At 35.8% G+C, this 18,397-nt stretch overlaps 1 protein-coding gene across 2 annotated transcripts; it reads left to right on the forward strand.

Annotated features, from left to right (window-relative positions):
* Positions 1 to 1,869: 1,869 nt before the first annotated feature.
* On the forward strand, positions 1,870 to 18,073 carry LOC149802186 (uncharacterized). 2 transcript variants are annotated; one of them, XM_089954401.1, is made up of 5 exons: positions 1,870 to 1,919; positions 2,275 to 2,387; positions 13,058 to 13,162; positions 16,827 to 16,944; positions 17,808 to 18,073. In XM_089954401.1, the coding sequence occupies exons 1-5, from the start codon at positions 1,885 to 1,887 to the stop codon at positions 17,938 to 17,940; spliced, it is 504 nt and encodes a 167-aa protein (XP_089810527.1). In that variant the 5' UTR covers positions 1,870 to 1,884; the 3' UTR covers positions 17,941 to 18,073. The 2 variants fall into 2 exon arrangements, with proteins under 2 accessions (XP_089810527.1, XP_089810528.1); XM_089954402.1 differs by lacking the exons at positions 13,058 to 13,162; positions 16,827 to 16,944; positions 17,808 to 18,073 and adding exons at positions 6,736 to 6,853; positions 9,053 to 9,273.
* The last annotated feature ends 324 nt before the right edge of the window (positions 18,074 to 18,397 follow it).

Consider the following 18,397-nt stretch of genomic DNA (forward strand, 5'->3'; position numbering starts at 1 on the left):
AGGTATATTTTTGGTACAACTATGTCACAACTGATATGCTTAACAAAATTACAATAAAGCATGTTTGACATAACACATTTCTGGCTGTTACTAAGTTTTCTGTAGTTGTTAAGAGAGTTAGGAGGCTATGAAGTGTATAGGTCTATAGTGTATGTGCATGGATCCGTGTTTTCTGTCATAGTTCATTTCACAAAACATTGAGAATTTTATCCTATCTGTAGCACAGTACATTTTCAGGTCAGCGTCATTAAATGTAGCTAACAGTATATAATGTGTTTCACACGAAGTATTTAAAACTTGTTCGGTAGCTTTGTATACAATTATTGATGCTGACCTGAAAATGTACCGAGCAAGGCCTGCATATAGGATAAAACTGACTATGCTGTGTGGAACGAACTAGGAAAATACCAAAAAGATCGACATCGTATCCGTGTGTGTTTTTGTCTCTCGCGAAATGTTTTTGTATGGTGTGTTCTCAAAAATGGATTGACCTTAAGTTCCTATGTTTTTGTTATGTATTTGTTGCTGTTGTTGTTGTTTGATTTTGAAACAACTACGTCAGGCACAGCAGACGATAAAAAGGGTTACTTTTTTAAAAAAGCATTTCTGAGCGCGTGGACACCTTGACTGAGACGACTGGTGAGAGATGACTAGACTGAGACAAGAAAAGTAAGTTTAGATAAACAGCTAGATTTCTCTGTCGCATGGGTGAGAAAAACCCAGAGTGGCGTGATAGAGGAACCTAATTTCAGAGATGCCCCAACCACAACTGAATATAATAAGGTAAAATAGCTTGGGTGTACGTTGACTTAGAAAAGTGATGCTGGAGTTGCTTATTTCCAACGTCCCGTCTGATGGACAATTTTCAGCTGGTATTCAGGCAACCGCACGTAAAACGTGAAACAATAGTGCACGATGTTTCCATAGCTTGTACGTTCTGTTCAACCATAAATAGAGTAATCAAGACATAACACACATTCAGGCAACAAGCATTACAGAGATTATATCTCTTCTGTTTCTCGCTAGACATGGATGTCACTTTTTCTAGCTATGACGGATGCGACGACGGTATCATCAGCACGTACATTTATGTTGAGGTTATTATTACAGTTTATGGAATGTCATGTATTTGCTGCATAATTTGCTGTATTTAGCTGAAACCTTTGAATACTATTATTATGACTAAAGTATGTACTCTGATATGCTTGGATTAGGTGCATTTTCCACGTAAAAAGAACATTGGTACAATTACTGTCGACGATGCTAATGTGCTGTTTAAAAAATAAATAATATCCAACCCCCTCAATCTCTCATCAATGAAAAATTAAATGGTCCGTCCCTAAGACAACAGTTCTCCGGAAAAAGGCGAGGGGCCCTGAGGTAGCTGAGTGGCAGATGCGCTGGCCTTTACAGATCAGTGAGATCTCACCTCTGTCCGTGTGGGTCCGAACCGGCTTGGTCATCGTGGGTATGTGAGAAAGCTTGCCAATAGCTTCCCATGGGTCGGTGGTTCTTCCAGTGGTTTTTCTGGGTTATTCCTCAAACAAATAAACTACTCCAAATGAATATTGTTTATGTGCAGACAAAATGGCGTTCATTTCACAACCGGTAGAATTAGAATTGTAGTAACTATCGTCTTGCACTAACGCACTAATGCCCTATTTCGTTCGGACATGCACTAAGAAGGGAAGACACAATGTTGAAGGCAATGACTCTAAGTACAACAGAACTCACTCGCTAGACGGGAGTAATGTAAACCCAGTGGAATGTACTGGATGATAAAATTATCTAGGTCGCTATTCATATGTCTACGTTGTCTTAATTCGTGGGATTTTTTTTCTTTTGTTTCCTTTTCTTAGTTTTCTTACCACTTCAGGTTCAAAGATGTATTATAGACTTGATGCTTCTTCCTTCATATGGTAAGAGGCAAGTAATGGAAGCAACATTTGTTCATTGGGATGCATCTTTTGGTGAGAAGATCTTAAACTTGTTTGCTATGCATTTATGTATTTGCCTCTTCTGCCGTCGTCCTTGTTTAATATGTTGGTTTTGGGATATGTAGACTAATTGGGCTCCATATATTCTGGATTGTCTTGATGTGCCGCTAAAGCACATACACACATTTATTTTTTATGTTTTTTATATACAATAAATGTCCTTGCCACTGTGAACTTTGCAACATGCCTTATCATAAGGATCGTGTCATACATGCGAATCGCACTGTAATGTATGTATATATATGTATGTATATAGGATGTCTAATTACTTTCCCAGCGTGACAGAAATTATCTCCATAATGAAGAAACGCACGCCCTTGCTTCTTCTGGTAGTTCTGGTTGTTTTGCATCAAGCTGAATCATCGTGCTTCATAAGTGCTCCACCAACAGGTAAAATCAAAATGTAACATAGTATACTAACACGATGGTTCTGTACAATCAATACCAAAAAAACGGTATAAAACCAGCGCTCAGAATTCTTAAATAGCGCACAGTCGTCAACTGTATGCCACTTTATTTGTCCTTTTGCTCTGTCCACCTGATTTTTGTATGCCGTTTCTGTCTATTTTTTTGTGGAGAACTTCTAATAGCGTGACATATACCATATTTAAAACACCGATTTTGTTGACTGGGAAAATATAGTTTTGTTTTCCATGTATATATGCTTCATCTTATTGGGTGCAAACAATTTCTGTGTTTAAAAAGAAGCCTTCACTGACAATCCAAACAACCTCCCCTACGTAAAGATGAAATTGTCAAAAACGACCAACTTGAGTATGGTTTGAACTTGACATTGTCAAAAACGACCAACTTGAGCATGGTTTGAACTTGACATTGTCAAAAACGACTAACTTGAGCATGGTTTGAACTTGACATTGTCAAAAACGACTAACTTGAGCATAGTTTGAACTTGACATTGTCAAAAACGACCAACTTGAACATGGTTTGATCTTGACATTGTCAAAAACGACTAACTTGAGTATGGTTTGAATTTGACATTGTCAAAAACGACTAACTTGAGCATGGTTTGAACTTGACATTGTCAAAAACGACCAACTTGAGCATGGTTTGATCTTGACATTGTCAAAAACGACTAACTTGAGCATGGTTTGAACTTGACATTGTCAAAAACGACCAACTTGAGCATGGTTTGAACTTGACATTGTCAAAAACGACCAACTTGAGCATGGTTTGATCTTGACATTGTCAAAAACGACTAACTTGAGCATGGTTTGAACTTGACATTGTCAAAAACGACCAACTTGAGTATGGTTTGATCTTGACATTGTCAAAAACGACTAACTTGAGCATAGTTTGAACTTGATATTGTCAAAAACGACTAACTTGAGCATGGTTTGAACTTGACATTGTCAAAAACGACTAACTTGAGTATGGTTTGAACTTGAAAAAAGTGATGCAATTATGTAGATCTCATTTTATAGTCATGTCAGTTAAATTTCTTACAAAACCTTCGTGAAGATGCAATATTTTAATGACAATATCAACCGAGCCGATTTTCTTTTACTGTTTCCCATTTTCTTGCCATACTGTTTTTTTTTCTTCAAGCTGTTAATGAGTATTAAATAATTATATTTGAAAGCAATAAAATATATTTGTATTTTTGGTGCAATTACAAATTATGGACTCCTTACGCAAACGAAAATGTTATTTGATGAGAAATTGACCCCAGTCCCCAGTTGCAGGGGTTGTTTTTGGAGGTTGCTATACCACTGCTTTGCATAAAACTTTTATTCTGTTTTACTGTATTTCATGCTTTGATTCAACTGATACCACTGTAAAAACGTTATGATCAAAAACTAAAGGTGAAGTGTGTAGATTATGCCTATTTTACAACATTATTGAGTAACCACTCCCCTCCTACATTACTAACAGATGAAAATGCGGAAAGTTTTGTTCAGATCTATTTTTCTTATGGCTTTGAGTCGATTTAAGATTTGATCATGCTTACATGAAACACTTGCTTGAGTGGATTAGTTGCTTCTAATGAGTGTATTACTGGCTTCTAATGATTGATAACTGCATTACAGTAACAGTCTCACTATTTTACTCTTGGGACCCTAGATGGCCGAGAGGTCTAAAACGCTTGCCTTTACCAATCACTGTCATCTCGCCCCTGCCCTCGTACGTTCGAGTCTCTGGCCAATGTTACTATGTGTGAAAGCTTGCCAAGTTGCCAGTAGCTTCTGCTGGGTCATTGGTTCTTGCTGGGGATTTCCCGGGTTCTTCCTTCACCAGTTATATTGACAGATAAATGTATAGTCTATCTTGCACTGAAAAAAGGCGATAAACTCCCAAAACAGAAACAATTTTACTCGAATATATTTATGTACCCCGGACCAGGCTGACATAGCGTGCACAGTACAAATGATTTTTAATTCTACTTTAAGACCAAGTAGTTTTTAATATATTATTTGTTTTTGAGGGTAATATACTTTCTTTACACCATGTCACACTTTCTTTCTAGAATTATTCCCACTAACATGATAGATATAGTAATAGGTCTGTCGATTGATTGGATGCTTATAAGGGCAATTGACATGTCGACTATGACAAGCCTACTCTTTTTGGCATTTCAGTTTCTTTAAAATTGTGGATTTTGCTTAACAATACTAACGAGCCGCTACCAAAACTTTTGTTAAAATATTTTAGCGAGATGAAATTGTATTTGTTTTCAAGTCACAGATGTAATATAAACTGAAAATTTAATCGGCAGGTTGAGGAACAAACATGCATGACATAGTCGTGGATTTAACGCCATTTTTCAGCACACGTACGGGTATACATGGCGGCCAGTATAACTGGTGGAAGAAGAACTAGGAAAACCCCAGCAAGAACCAATGACCCAAGAGGAAGCTATTGGCAATCTTTCTGACATACCCACATTGGCCAAACCCTAGACTCGAAGCCACGATTATATTAAATGTTTCAAAAGTGTAGCAAGACTGAAATATAACATAAGTTTATGCAAAAAGTACTTATAGGTATGCATGACAGATTAATGCAAATGGTATTAATCTTCGACATCATTATTTACACAAACTTCACATTTCCTTTCATGCTATTCGTTACCTACATGTTTACATGTTCGGTATTTAATGGATGTGATGAAACCTGTAATTTACTTAAAGCCTTTCTGTGACTGGCATTAGCCATTATTCTAAGACAGGAATCAGTTTATATGATATATTTCAAATGTTTATTGACATATTAAATATTTGAATCAACTGCAGAACTCCAATCAGAATGAAATATGTGTCTTTTAGATTTTGGTTAAAAGGATATAAAAAGGAAGATACATGGACTTAATTAAGGCAATACCATACTTATCCGTATCCTCAGATCAGAAGTATCTTTTGTTAAAATAAAGGTCGGTTCCATTCTGTATGACACAAAAAGAAGGATAATGATCTATTCACGTAGAAGCTTAGAAAATTCTGGTAATATTATTGCAGACATTTATGGTACGTTTGAGAGAGTTCTAGTAATATTAATGGATATGTTTATGGTAATTTTGAGAGTAAAATGAACAAATGATTTACTGTGTCACCAGATGCAACATCGATTTTCTTGTTCTTAAATTTGTATTATTACATTTAAAATAGTTAAGAAAATAAATATGCAAAGAATATCGAATTTTAACATGGATGAAAGGATTTAAAAAACAACAAAACTACAACAAAAATAACTCACCAAAAGCTAACAAAACAAAGCTGCCACAGACAAAAAAGCACAAACAAGGATACTCTATATTGTATATAAATTTAGTTCAGGTGATTATTTGAAGACAAAATGGAAAGTGTATACATATTCAAATACCGTAAATTAGATTTATCAGCAAATTATACAAAAATAACCAAAGGAGGAGTTTAGTTATACACATGACTACCTTTGGTCTCTGTGTGTAACTCCACATGTCCGTGCCATCTGAACAGTTCGTATTTTCAAAATTTGCCACTTTACATCTACTATCCTGTTTATTTTACGCCACTCCATCCGTGATTGTCTTGCTTGCAATATATAACATGAAAGGTATTGACCTGGCTTGATAGATGCCAGCCGGTCGTTCCTCTTTCCCAGATGGGCATGTTGGCCGGCGTCGGCAGACGTAGTTACATTTTAAGTGGAAACGAAGGATAAAATAATATTTAATATTTTGCTGAATGAAAATAATTTAATTACAACTGGAAATTGTGAAAGTGGATGATCATTGATGAAGTGCTGTATTAATAAGGTTGAACATTACACAGGTAGACGTACTCAAAAGTGATTTGTTTTGTCTTTCTTTTCGCTCATTCTTTGATTTATTCGTTTGTTTGTTTCTTAAAAGTTCCTATAATGCAAAAGAAGGTACCCGCCAACAAGCAAAACAAAACAAACAAAACATATAATCATAACCAGTCTCGTATGGACAGCGGGCATTGTGTACTTCCCCGGATTTACATCCATCTTGATAGAGTATGGCTTCTCACTATTCTGCAGCTTTCTATGGAAGTTGACCGATAGCTGAATGACATTTTGATCGGTCGTTCAAAGATCCACATATTCAAAGTAACATTGAATAAATTATTGTATCCTTGCTAACTTTAGTTAAGCAAACTCACTTTTTTCGGAAGTGTGTGTGTGTGTATGTGTGTGTGTGGTGGGGGTTCATAGTAGCTTGGCTACGCTTCACTTTGCGATTCGTCAGTTATATTCATGCATCTGCCATCATTTTAAGGTAATACCGGCAATGTATGTGAATACAAAGGTGTCCAGTACAAACCTGGCTCCTTCAGGTTTGAAGAAGACTGCTTGGACTGCACGTGTACTGCAACTGGAGCAATGAGGTGTTGTGGGTAAGTCAGAAAAACAGTAAAATGAACAAACACCAAAAGATGGATAGACAAAGCATAACATCGAAAACTAAAAAGGCTAAACACATTCAACTTTCATTTTTTTCGAGGTATATTTTTAAATCGCAGGCAAGAATACAATTAGGTATAAGTGCTGAGCAAGTTATTCAAGTTATGCGAAGTATTCGATTTGTTGATATTTGAGTGACTAAGTCAACATGGTCTCGTACAGTTGCTTACAGCTTACCAATTAGTCATGCATGTATTTTATTTTTAATCGAACATGCATAAATGATAGGTAAAATTGTAAGCATTCATACATACATACATACATACATACTGATATAAATGTATATGATACATGTATGTGTTGTTTAATCAGTTTTTCTAAATTTTGTTTTCCATTTCTCTTCGGCACATATCTTTGCGGGGAGATGTTGTGGGGAAAAAATATACGTTTCAAGTCTTCGTAGCCAAAAGATTACTTTCTGATAAGTAATACAGTCAGTACGCTCGCTTGTTAGTAAAATCTGCGCACAAAGAAGAAGAGCGATATATCATGGTTAGATGGAGACAAGTGCTTTTCATATGTCCACGCAAAGTGGTGCTCTGTTGAAGATGGAGCAATTTATTGAGAACACGGACAATAGTCTCAAAGGCTGGGCAAGCAACGTGATTTACCCTACTGTACGTGAAGTATGAATATTTTTGGGGAAAAGTGTTAATGATGTGTATTATATTCCTTCCGTGAGCAAACGCTGAGTGCAGAAGTGAATATTCAAGGATGTTTACGGTGGACGGAATAGCAGCATGAAACCTAGACCCTACAGTAAATTTTCTGGTTTGTTTGAAGGGCTCAGGTCACTCATTAATATATATATATATATATATATATATATATATATATATATATATATATATATATATATATATATATATAGATATCAGTGTTAACGTTTGAAAACAAAGCACACACATTGCCCATCTTTGCACATGAACTTTTAACTGAAGTTAGCGTAAACGATGTGGACAGTTAAGATGGGGTGCTTAGGATCTTGTTCGCGTTAAATATGTCAGAAGCGAAGTTCCGGTGTCAGCTACCGTAATCAACAGTTTTGTACAGGGTAGACGCAAGCAAATTTGGACCTGCCAGAGCAATTCAAAATGGTGTTAAGGCACAAACAGAAGAAGTGTTTAGAACGATATCTAACTGACACCTCCTCCCACCCCCCGAGACTGGTATCCCTGTTTAGTTGCTCAGTAATTATTGATTGGAGACCTGAACAAATGCCAATATATGCTGAATCGGCACTTGCAATACGGATGTTTGAGTACAGCTGGGTTCGTTACAAAAGTGGACACAAAATTGCAGTATACATCAAACTTAGTACTTTCAAATCTTTTACACACTATGCATACACGGCCGTAACAAAGCGAAGAAAATTCATGAAGTATGTACTGGATTTTCAAGTCTAATGACTTTATTAATCTTGCAATACATTTTAGTCAATTTTTAAATGACATCAATCACATTCTTACGTCTCAGTCAAATATTTATCTATCATTCAAGACTTCATAACGTTATTTACTATGAGGCCTTATACGTGCTACATTTATATAAAAAAAGGATATGATATAGGTGTGTTAACCTAAATAATGCAGTATTCATGTGACAAATTATGTGTGGATATCCTAGGGAACACCAGTAGGTTCTGTATTCTTTAAAATAACAAAGCAATATCCACCGCGGGAGTACCAATCAGGATCGAAATGAGGGGCGAGTGGAATTATACGTAATCAAAAGAAGACTGTTGAAATTGTTTCGTGGAAGATAGATCTTAAGATTCTTGATCGAGCAGGAAGAATTGAAGCTTAGTTGTAGTGATGCAATTGAGCTTAAATAATCACGATAAAGTCTGAATGATCGAAGTCGAGTGGGGTGGGCGAGTAAAGTGGGACAGGCTAATAGAAGTAATCCTAATTGAGATTAAGTAATTAAAACTGAATTCTAATTGAAACTGAACATAATTCTCGAGATGGAGTGGTTAACATCAAGATCCAGTGGAATACGAGGAGCAGCAGTAATCAAGTTGGAGTGCTAGAAATCGCGTTACATTTCTAAATGGCATGGAACCAAAAAAGTTTATTACTTCATCCATTTTAATGGTTTGTTTTTCTATGTATCAATCTGTTGTTTCCCAGGTATGGTGTTCATGCTGGAGTTTTTCAGCTGCCATCGGGGTGTAAGATGAGACTTCACGAGGACGGTTGCAATGGACACGCGGTGAGAACTGATGACGAAACACAACCTTGCGAAATACCTTTTGTGATAGGCTGAAGATCCATGGGGATAGAGTATTGAAACTATGGTATCGTCCAAGAATTACCACATGATGTGACAATAAATAAAATTCTGTTTTGCATGTGCTATTTTTTGTTGTTTTAAAATGAAAGTTACGTTAATTCGATATTCGTTATTGCATGATTGTACACACCTGTAATTTTAGTAGATTACAGGTGTCATCCATATATTTTGAAATGCTCATAATTCCAGTCTTGTTTGGCACCACTGTATTCAAAACTGCTACTTCCTCTTCAAAATTCCTGGTCAGGGTGAACACATTTGTGGATTTGTCCACAAAGCAGCAGATTTTTTCAGCTTGCATATTCACAGTGAGGTGGGCAAGTTTGCGGGTTTGTGTTTTAATTTAAAGGTGTGGAATTTGTAACTTTTTTACCTTGTCCCCGACAGACAGACAGACACGCACACACACGTTTCTTTCTGTTAACACACATAGAATTTCACATTTTGGAACATAGTTTTACGTAGATCGAGTTTCGTCTGTCCTGGATATCAGTTTAATTGCTAGTATTTGGCGTTGTTATCTCCGTTTCCAAAATAGCGAGATGAACGTAAATCATTTGTGCAAAAGAATGAAATAATTTGTCAGAATCTTTGATGGTAGGGATTTTGAAGAACAAGTGATTTAGGACGTAAACTAGTTTTTGCATTGTTAGCCATAACATTTGTCGTCCCTTTCAGACATCTATCTTTCTAAAGCAGACTATGTCTACAGATTGTCGATTTTAGTCACGTACAGTTGCCGTTTTCAAAATTTTGTTTAGAGCATAATGCTAAATGTTGTTTACTTCCTATCACGCGTCACTCTAATATGGTATATTTACCAATACGTAAGGCAAAAATCACTTAGTATCAGCCTGACTTGACTGGATAGAAATGAAAGCTGAAGCGGTTCGGGTGGCCTGGGCTGACAGGACCAATGTGAGCCACAAAGGCGATATCCAAACTGCTCCCCAGATGACATTCTCAATTGGAAATTCACTGGTTTTATCTGCACACGATTTATGTACATCGCGCTCTGTCTAGGAAATGGACAGAACTATGTAAATATTAATTAACATAGTTCCGATACATGTCTTGGAAATAATAATAATATGCGTGCGTGCAATATCAAGGTGTTCAGTATAAAAAATACTGCACCATTCTGACAATTTAAAGTTAACGGAGAAAAAAATGAGCATATGATAATTGGTTTTATTGTTTTGTACCTTCAGCGTCATGTTACAATAGTTTGCTATGTACATGTTCTTGGCGCGAAAGTCTTACAAATTCTTTTTTTTTCTTCCTTTTCGTTTGCGAGAAAATGACTGATTTCAACATGTGATTGTAACTGCATTTCGAATGAACCAAGAGCCGCACCTTGGGATCATTTGGGTGAACCACATATTATCAGCAAGACGTCGGAGAAAACCAAATACCCGTAACTCCTAGAGACAGCCACAGATGCAATTTTTTTCTCCACCAGATCTATTGGTTCTACATGATTTATCTATCGCCTATTTAAAGTTATTTAAACCATATACCCTACAACAATGATCATCAACATGAGTATGTAATAGAGATTCGTGTCCATTTCAGGGGATTTGTTTTATAAAGTTGAAAAACAAAACAACCTGATGAATTTGATGGCAAACAAGATGTTATTGTGCCTTTTAGATTCGCAGTGATTGCTGACTTGCCTTTACTTCCCATGAATTTAGGAAACCTGTTTCCATCTAAATATTCATTGGTATTCGGAGATCGATTTACTTTGAGAGGTAACGTATCTCTAAAACATGTCATGCTTATTATACAGTGTATCTCTAAAACATGTCATGCTTATTATACAGTGTATCTCTAAAACATGTCATGCTTATTATACAGTGTATCTCTAAAACATGTCATGCTTATTATACAATGTATCTCTAAAACATGTCATGCTTATTATACAATGTATCTCTAAAACATGTCATGCTTATTATACAATGTATCTCTAAAACATGTCATGCTTATTATACAATGTATCTCTAAAACATGTCATGCTTATTATACAATGTATGACTGCATAACGAGAAAGAGTGGTACCAAATATTTAGATTCAGCAATTTCCCCTCCCATACCCAGAAATAATAAAAGTAAAAAGTAATGAAGAGGTCTAATCTCTGTCTTAGATTTAGTAAAATTTATATTTGAAGGATCAGTGCTTTTTTATTTTCACCGGACAAGTCTCTGTTTTGCTTGTATTTGTGATCTCTCTTCTACACAGCCTCATTAACTCGCAGGGTTTTATCAAATGTGACTTATTGAGGTCGATTCTGTTATAAACAAGAAATAGTAACATTTTATTAAACAGGTGAAAAGTGTCATAAACTTCAACAGAAATAAGACGACTAAGGCATACGTTTTAATTGTGAGGTAAACTTCTGATCTTAACTTTTTTTAAATTGCGATACACATTTGTAAAGAAGAGACATATCAATCAGAGTATCGTGACAGTGGAACCTAATTTTAGAGATTTCCCAACCATAGCTGAATATGATAAGGTAAAATAATTTGGCTCTACAGTTACACAGCATAGTAATGATGAGTTACATAGCATAGTGATGCTGGAGTTGCCAGTTTCCAACTTCCCATCTGATGGACATTTTTCATCTGGCTTTCAGGCAATCGCACGTAAATCCTAACACAATAATGTACTTGTACATTCTGTTGAACCATAAATGGAATTATCAGACTGATTCACGACATAACGCACATTCAGGTATTATGTTGAAGTTAATATTACAGGTTTTGGAATGTCATGTATTTGCTGCATAATTTGCTGTATTTCGCTGAACTTTTGAATAATATTATTATGACAGAATGCTTGGATTTTTGCCTTGTCATCGTAAACAGATAGTTGGTTCCATTATTGTCGACGATGTTAAAGTGATGTTTAAAAGTAAGTAAATTTCGGCCTCCTCTATCTCACAACAAAGAAAAAATAAAAATGGTCTGCCTCTAAGACAACACTTTCCAGGAAAAAGGCGAGAGGCTTTGAGATGGCCGAGTTGTCTAAGGTGTCCGCCTTTACAGATTGCCGACATATGACCTCTGACCCTGTTGTTCAGAGGTTCGCCTTGGTCATCGTGGGTATGTAAGAAAGTTTGCAAATAGCCTTTCGTGGTAGGTTGTTTTTCCCGGGCTTTCCCCGGGGTTTCCTCCACCAAATATACTACCCGCTATTAATAGCGTATTATGTGCGGACAAAATGGCATTAAATCCACCATCCGGGAGACGACGAATTATGATAACTAAAGTCTTGCACGAACTTTAGGTTGAATCCGTTCGGTCAGGCACTCAGAAGGGATGAAACAATGTCGAAGGCAAGGCCTCAAAGTGCAACAGAACTCACTCGCTAGACGGGAGGAATTTAAACCCATTGGAATTCACTGGATGATAAAATTACGTTGATGGTTATCCATATGCTAATAGCTGCATGTAGTAACAGACAAGTAATGGAAGCAACATTTTTGCCATGGGATGCATCTCTTGATGAGAAAGTTTTGGATCGTTTTGCTTTGTATTTTAAGGATTTGCCCTCTTTGCCTTCGTCCTCGATTTTTATGCTGCACTGATGTGCCGGTAAACCACATACATACATACATACATACATACATGCATGCATGCATGCATGCATACATACATACATACATGCATACATACATACCTTTCTCTCTAAAGTTTTTAAATAGCTGCCCTTGTCACTGTGAACTTTCATACATGCCTTATCACAAGGATGGTTTCATACAATCAAATCGCGCTGTAGAGTATTAAATATGCATGCATGTATATTGGGTGTCTAGTTACTTTCCCGTCCGTTACAGAAATGATGTCCATAATAAAGAGACAGACGCCCTTGCTTCTACTGTTGGTTTTGACTGTTTTGCATCGGGCTGAATCATTTTGCATCGTAACTGCACCGGCAACAGGTAAAATTAAACTATAACACCGTATACGAACATGATGTTACTGTAGCAAACATTACCAAGAACAAAGTTTAAAACCGACGCTAGGAGTTCTTTGAAAACTCATTAAAAAAGAAACAAAGTCAGCGCACAGTTCTTTAATGTATGCCACTTTATTTGTCTTCTTGCTATTTTCACCAGATTTTTGTATGCTGTTTCTGCCATCTTATCAAGAAACTTCCAACAGTGTGACCTCTACTATATTTGAATCTTCATATTGTTCACTGGGTAAAATAGCTTTACTTTCCGCGTCTATATGCTCCATACTATTGGGAGCAAAAACAGTTCTGTATATACAAAGAAGACATCAATGACAATCCCAGCGATCTTTCCTACCCCATTATCCACTCCCTCAAAGCCAATTCTTTAAGATTATACATTGGTCACAGACGGTCAAATCTAGCATAATTTGAGTTGGACAAAAATGAAGACGGCATTAATGTAGATTTTATTTTAGTGGGACAATTATAGTTCTTATCAAAATTTTTTAAAGATGTTGTACTTTCAGGACAATATTATCCTATCTTTTCTCCTTCATATCTTCTTTACATATTGTCCATTTTCCACCTGTTAATCAGCATTAAATTATTATATTTTGAAAGAAATAGAGCATTTTTTTAAATCAAGAGTGTAACAAGTATTTAATGGGCTCCAGTCCAATATGTAATATTATTCCATGGGAATTTCACACACACACACACACACACACACAGAGTTGCGGGGGTTGCTTTTGAGGTTCCTACATCACTATTTTGCACGAAACAATTATTCTAGTTTACCAGATTTCGTGCTTTCAGAGAACTGATACCCTTGTAAAGAAAATTCCCCAATCAAAACCATTGGATGGGGTTGGTGAGATTTCGCTTATTTTACAGGGGTGTTGAGTGGTCACTACCCTCATACTTTATTCCCAGATGAAATTAAGGACACCTTTATTCCAATCAGTTTTTCTTCAGGCTTTGAATCCATTTAAGACGGAGGTCTTGGATCAGTAAAACTTTGTTAAATCAAGATGTGCTTGAAATTTTTAAATGAAATATCTGTGACATATTGCTGATGCTTACATGGAACATTTATTTTAGTGGATTTATGGCTTTTGTGCCTGATAAGTGCATTTTGGTAAAAGTCTCACTACTTTACTCGAATAGGTTTATGCATCCCTGACCAGGCTGACATAGCTTGCATATAACTATGACATAACTATGACATTTAAAACAATTTTAAGAAGAAATTGTTTTAATATATTATTTATTTATGAGGCTTCATACCTTCGTAACATCATGCCACACCATTTCTTAACAAAGGTTCGGCCATAAACGTGATAAATATAGCAAAATGACAGTCTGAGGAAGACCTTTTGAGGTTTTGATTGGATGCTTGTAACACAAAGTGACATGTCGTGCATATCACACACACTTACTTGACATTTCAGTTTTCATTACAATTGCAGATGAAATTGTACTTGTTATTTAGTCACACATGTTATATAAACTGAAATGAGTATGAACAAGGTGCGGGACATAGCTTAACCCATCAAGGAATTAAATTAAAATGAAAAAGTTCATTCTGATACCGAGATTTGTGCCTCAACATTTGCAACGAGTTCGCGCAAGTTGCAGCTACAAAATTGCAGACAACAATAAATTGTGAACAATGGACTTTCATTGATTTTATCGTATGGAAGAAAATTATAATTTTGCGCAAAGAAAAGAAAATATCAAAGTTTGAGAATCTTATCAATATTTTAAAAGTTAGGCAAGACTGCATGATTCATTAATGGAACAGTAATGTATTGATTTAACTTATGCAAAAAAGCACATAGTCATTGCAAAATATAGTTCAAATACAATACATTGTTGCATAAATAAATGAATAAGTCCGCTGAGAGAGAGAGAGAGAGAATCTTTGTTGGAATGCAGTTATATACACTTTTGTCGTGGTATTTTAAAGCTGTTTACTCTTTACGTTAAAGTAAATGTAGTAGTTTGTAAATTTTTAGGTCTGTCAAGAATAGGGATCAACATAAGGTTTTCTAAGTGAGAGGTATAAAGGACAAACTGTCATAATAGTATTCATCTTGGACATCATTCTTCACTAAAAATTTACATTTCCTAAGTTTAAACCAGTCTCGATAGTTATTTTTTGTGATGAAACACTTAATTTACTTAAAGCCTTTCTGTCTCTGGCTTCACGAATTATTCCAAAATGGGAATTGGTTTCGAAGATATCTTTTAAATCTTTATACACGTATAAGGTTTTCAAAGCAACCGCAGAACCCAGTCATGATAATATATGTCCTTTAGGTTTTAGTGAAAAATTGATAAAAAAGGAAGATACATGGACTAAATTAGAGTAATACCTGACTGCTTTATACTTTGAGATAGTAGTATCTTTTACTCAAAGGTCTGTTTCATTCTGTGTAATACAAAAAGGAAGGAAAATGATCACAGACATGCCATTATACAAGTTAAAAAATTCTGGTAATATTAATGAATACCTTTATGGCAATATTTAGATTATTTCGTTAATTCTGTTGATACTAATGGTAGTTTTGAGAGTAAAATGAAGAAATGATGCTCTGTGTCACCAGAAGCAGTACTGTAATTTGTATTATTACATTTATAATAGATAAAAAAAACAATTTGAAGAAAATTTAGTTTTAACAGGGCAAGAGGATTTAGAAAACATAAAGCGACAACAAAACAACCAAAAACCAAAATCAAGAATACTCTGTATTGTATATAAATTTAGCTCGTCATTATTTGTTGACAATAACGAAAAGTTTAAATTTTGTAAAATAAACTTGAATTATCAACAAATAAAACAGAAATAGCCTATGGCAGAGGTTTTTAGTTAGAAAACATAACTAAGCTGGCTCGCTGTATGCAAGTTTGTATGTCCGTGACATCAAAGCTGTTCGAGTTTTCAAATCATTCCCCTTTACTTTTACCTTCTTTTGAGCTTTAACGCTACTCCCTATGTGATTGTTTTGTTTGTAATACATGTTGTGAAAGGGATTGAGCTCGATAAATGTCTGCAGGTTGTTTATTCTTTTCTGTTTATGTATATGATTGCACCAGGCAAGCGTCTGCAGACGTGGTTAAAATTTTGAATTGAAGAGAAGGATACATTCACATCTAATATTTTATTGACTAAGAATAATTACAATAAAAATAAAAGCGTGAAAGCGGATGCTCTGTGACGAAGTGCTGTATCAACTTTGCAATACAGTACATCAGCAGATCTCCTTATAAGTAATTTTTGTCCTTTTCTCTCGTTCGGTCGTTCGTTTGTTTCTTCTTCTCATTTCCTATTATCCAAACAAGGTTTAGAAAAACACAAAACAAAAAAAAATATAATCATGTCTCGCCTAGGAGGGAAAGTGGGCATTGTATGCTTCCACTGTTCAACATTAGTGATGATGGAGTATGGTTTCTCAAGATTCCGTTGCTTTCTATGGCTCTTGACCGCGTTTTTATCGCATTTTAAAGTTTCGCACTCTCAACGTAGCCTTAGCTATAATATTGGTATCCTTGCTCTCCGCTATCTGGGTTTAAGTGGGCTCAATTAGCGAGGCTAATTTGGCGATTCGTCAGTGTTATATTCATGCATCTCCCATCATTTTAAGGTAATGCCGGCAATGTATGCGAATACAAAAGTACCCAGTACAAACCTGGCTCCTTCAGGATCGAAGCAGAATGCTTGGACTGCACGTGCCATGCCGATGGAACAATGAGTTGTTGTGCGTAAGTTGGAAAACGTTGAAATGGTCAAACACTAAAAGATATATACACAGCAGAACTTCGAAAATTAACCTAAAACCGTTTATAGTTTCTTTCTTGATAGCATGAAAGAAAAGACTTTAGGCCAGTATTGAGTATGTTATTCAAGTTATGCGAAGTATTCGATTTGTTTATCTTTAAGTTTTCGACTTACATACATACATACATACATATCCTGAAAAAATATCCAAATAAAGTTTTCGATTACACTGAGACACATTGTTATGTCTCCGTCATAACCCCTTGACCACAGAAGGCTTCATGACGTCATTTGGTATTGGGTGTTATGTGCTATATATATATATATATATATATATATATATATATATATATATATATTATACAGGTGTATTAACCTAAGTAACGCATTTGGGATAAATTATGTGGTGATAACTGACGGAACACCAATCGGTTCAGTATTCATTATTATTATTATTGCTTATTATAACTAAGCAATGTCTTTTGTGGGAGATCGAAATCTCAGCCGAATAGAAAGAGCGAGTGAGTTGAATTATACGTACTTAAATAGAAGAATTCAGAATTGTTTCATGGAAGATCGAATGAGATTTCAAGATTCGTTACCTAGCAGGATGAACTAAAACTGAATGAGAGTGGTTGAGATTTGTAGGACAAGCTAACAGAAGTAATCGTGTATGAGTTGAAGTAGTTCAAATTGAATATATTTATCGAAATATAGTGGTTAAAAACAAGTTCGAGTCGAAGATCGATACCAGGAGTTACATTTCGAAATGTCATGAAACCGTAAATTGTATTTAATCCTTTTTCAATGGTTTGTCCATCTGTGTATCAGTTTGTTGCTTCCGCAGGTATGGTGTTCATGCCGGTGTTTTTCACACACCAGGGTGTAAGATAAGACTTCACGAGGACGGTTGCAATGGACACTTGGTGAAGACTGATGACGAAACACAGCCTTGTGACTCCCAGTTTGTTGTGGGATGAAGTTCGGTGGGGAAAGAGTAGCAGAACCATGGCAATTTCCATGGATTACTACATGACGTGAAACTTAACATATTTCTGGGGGGTTTGCATGTGCTGTTTGTGTTGTTTGATAAAATAAAAGTTACGTAGATTATATATTTGTTATTTACATCATTGCACAAACTTGTAATGTTAGTAGAGACACGTGTCATCCATATTTTTTAAAATACTCAATAGGAGAACATATTTTTAGATTTGATTAAAAACAAAGCTGCTGATTCTAAGTGGCTTTGCTTTCTTCTCAAACTCGTGGAATTTGTACATCCCCTTCCCCCCCGAAACACACACACACAGACACACACGCGCGCGGCGCGCGCCCTCGCACTCACACTCACGCATGCACGCAAGTACACACACGTTTTGGGTATGACTGATATTAATTTAAATGATCTGTGAAGCTTTTGAAGATACAGTTACA

This window comes from Sinohyriopsis cumingii, chromosome 4 (genome assembly GCF_028554795.1).
Source record: "Sinohyriopsis cumingii isolate HCF-2022 chromosome 4, ASM2855479v2, whole genome shotgun sequence".
Lineage (NCBI taxonomy): Eukaryota > Metazoa > Mollusca > Bivalvia > Unionida > Unionidae > Sinohyriopsis > Sinohyriopsis cumingii.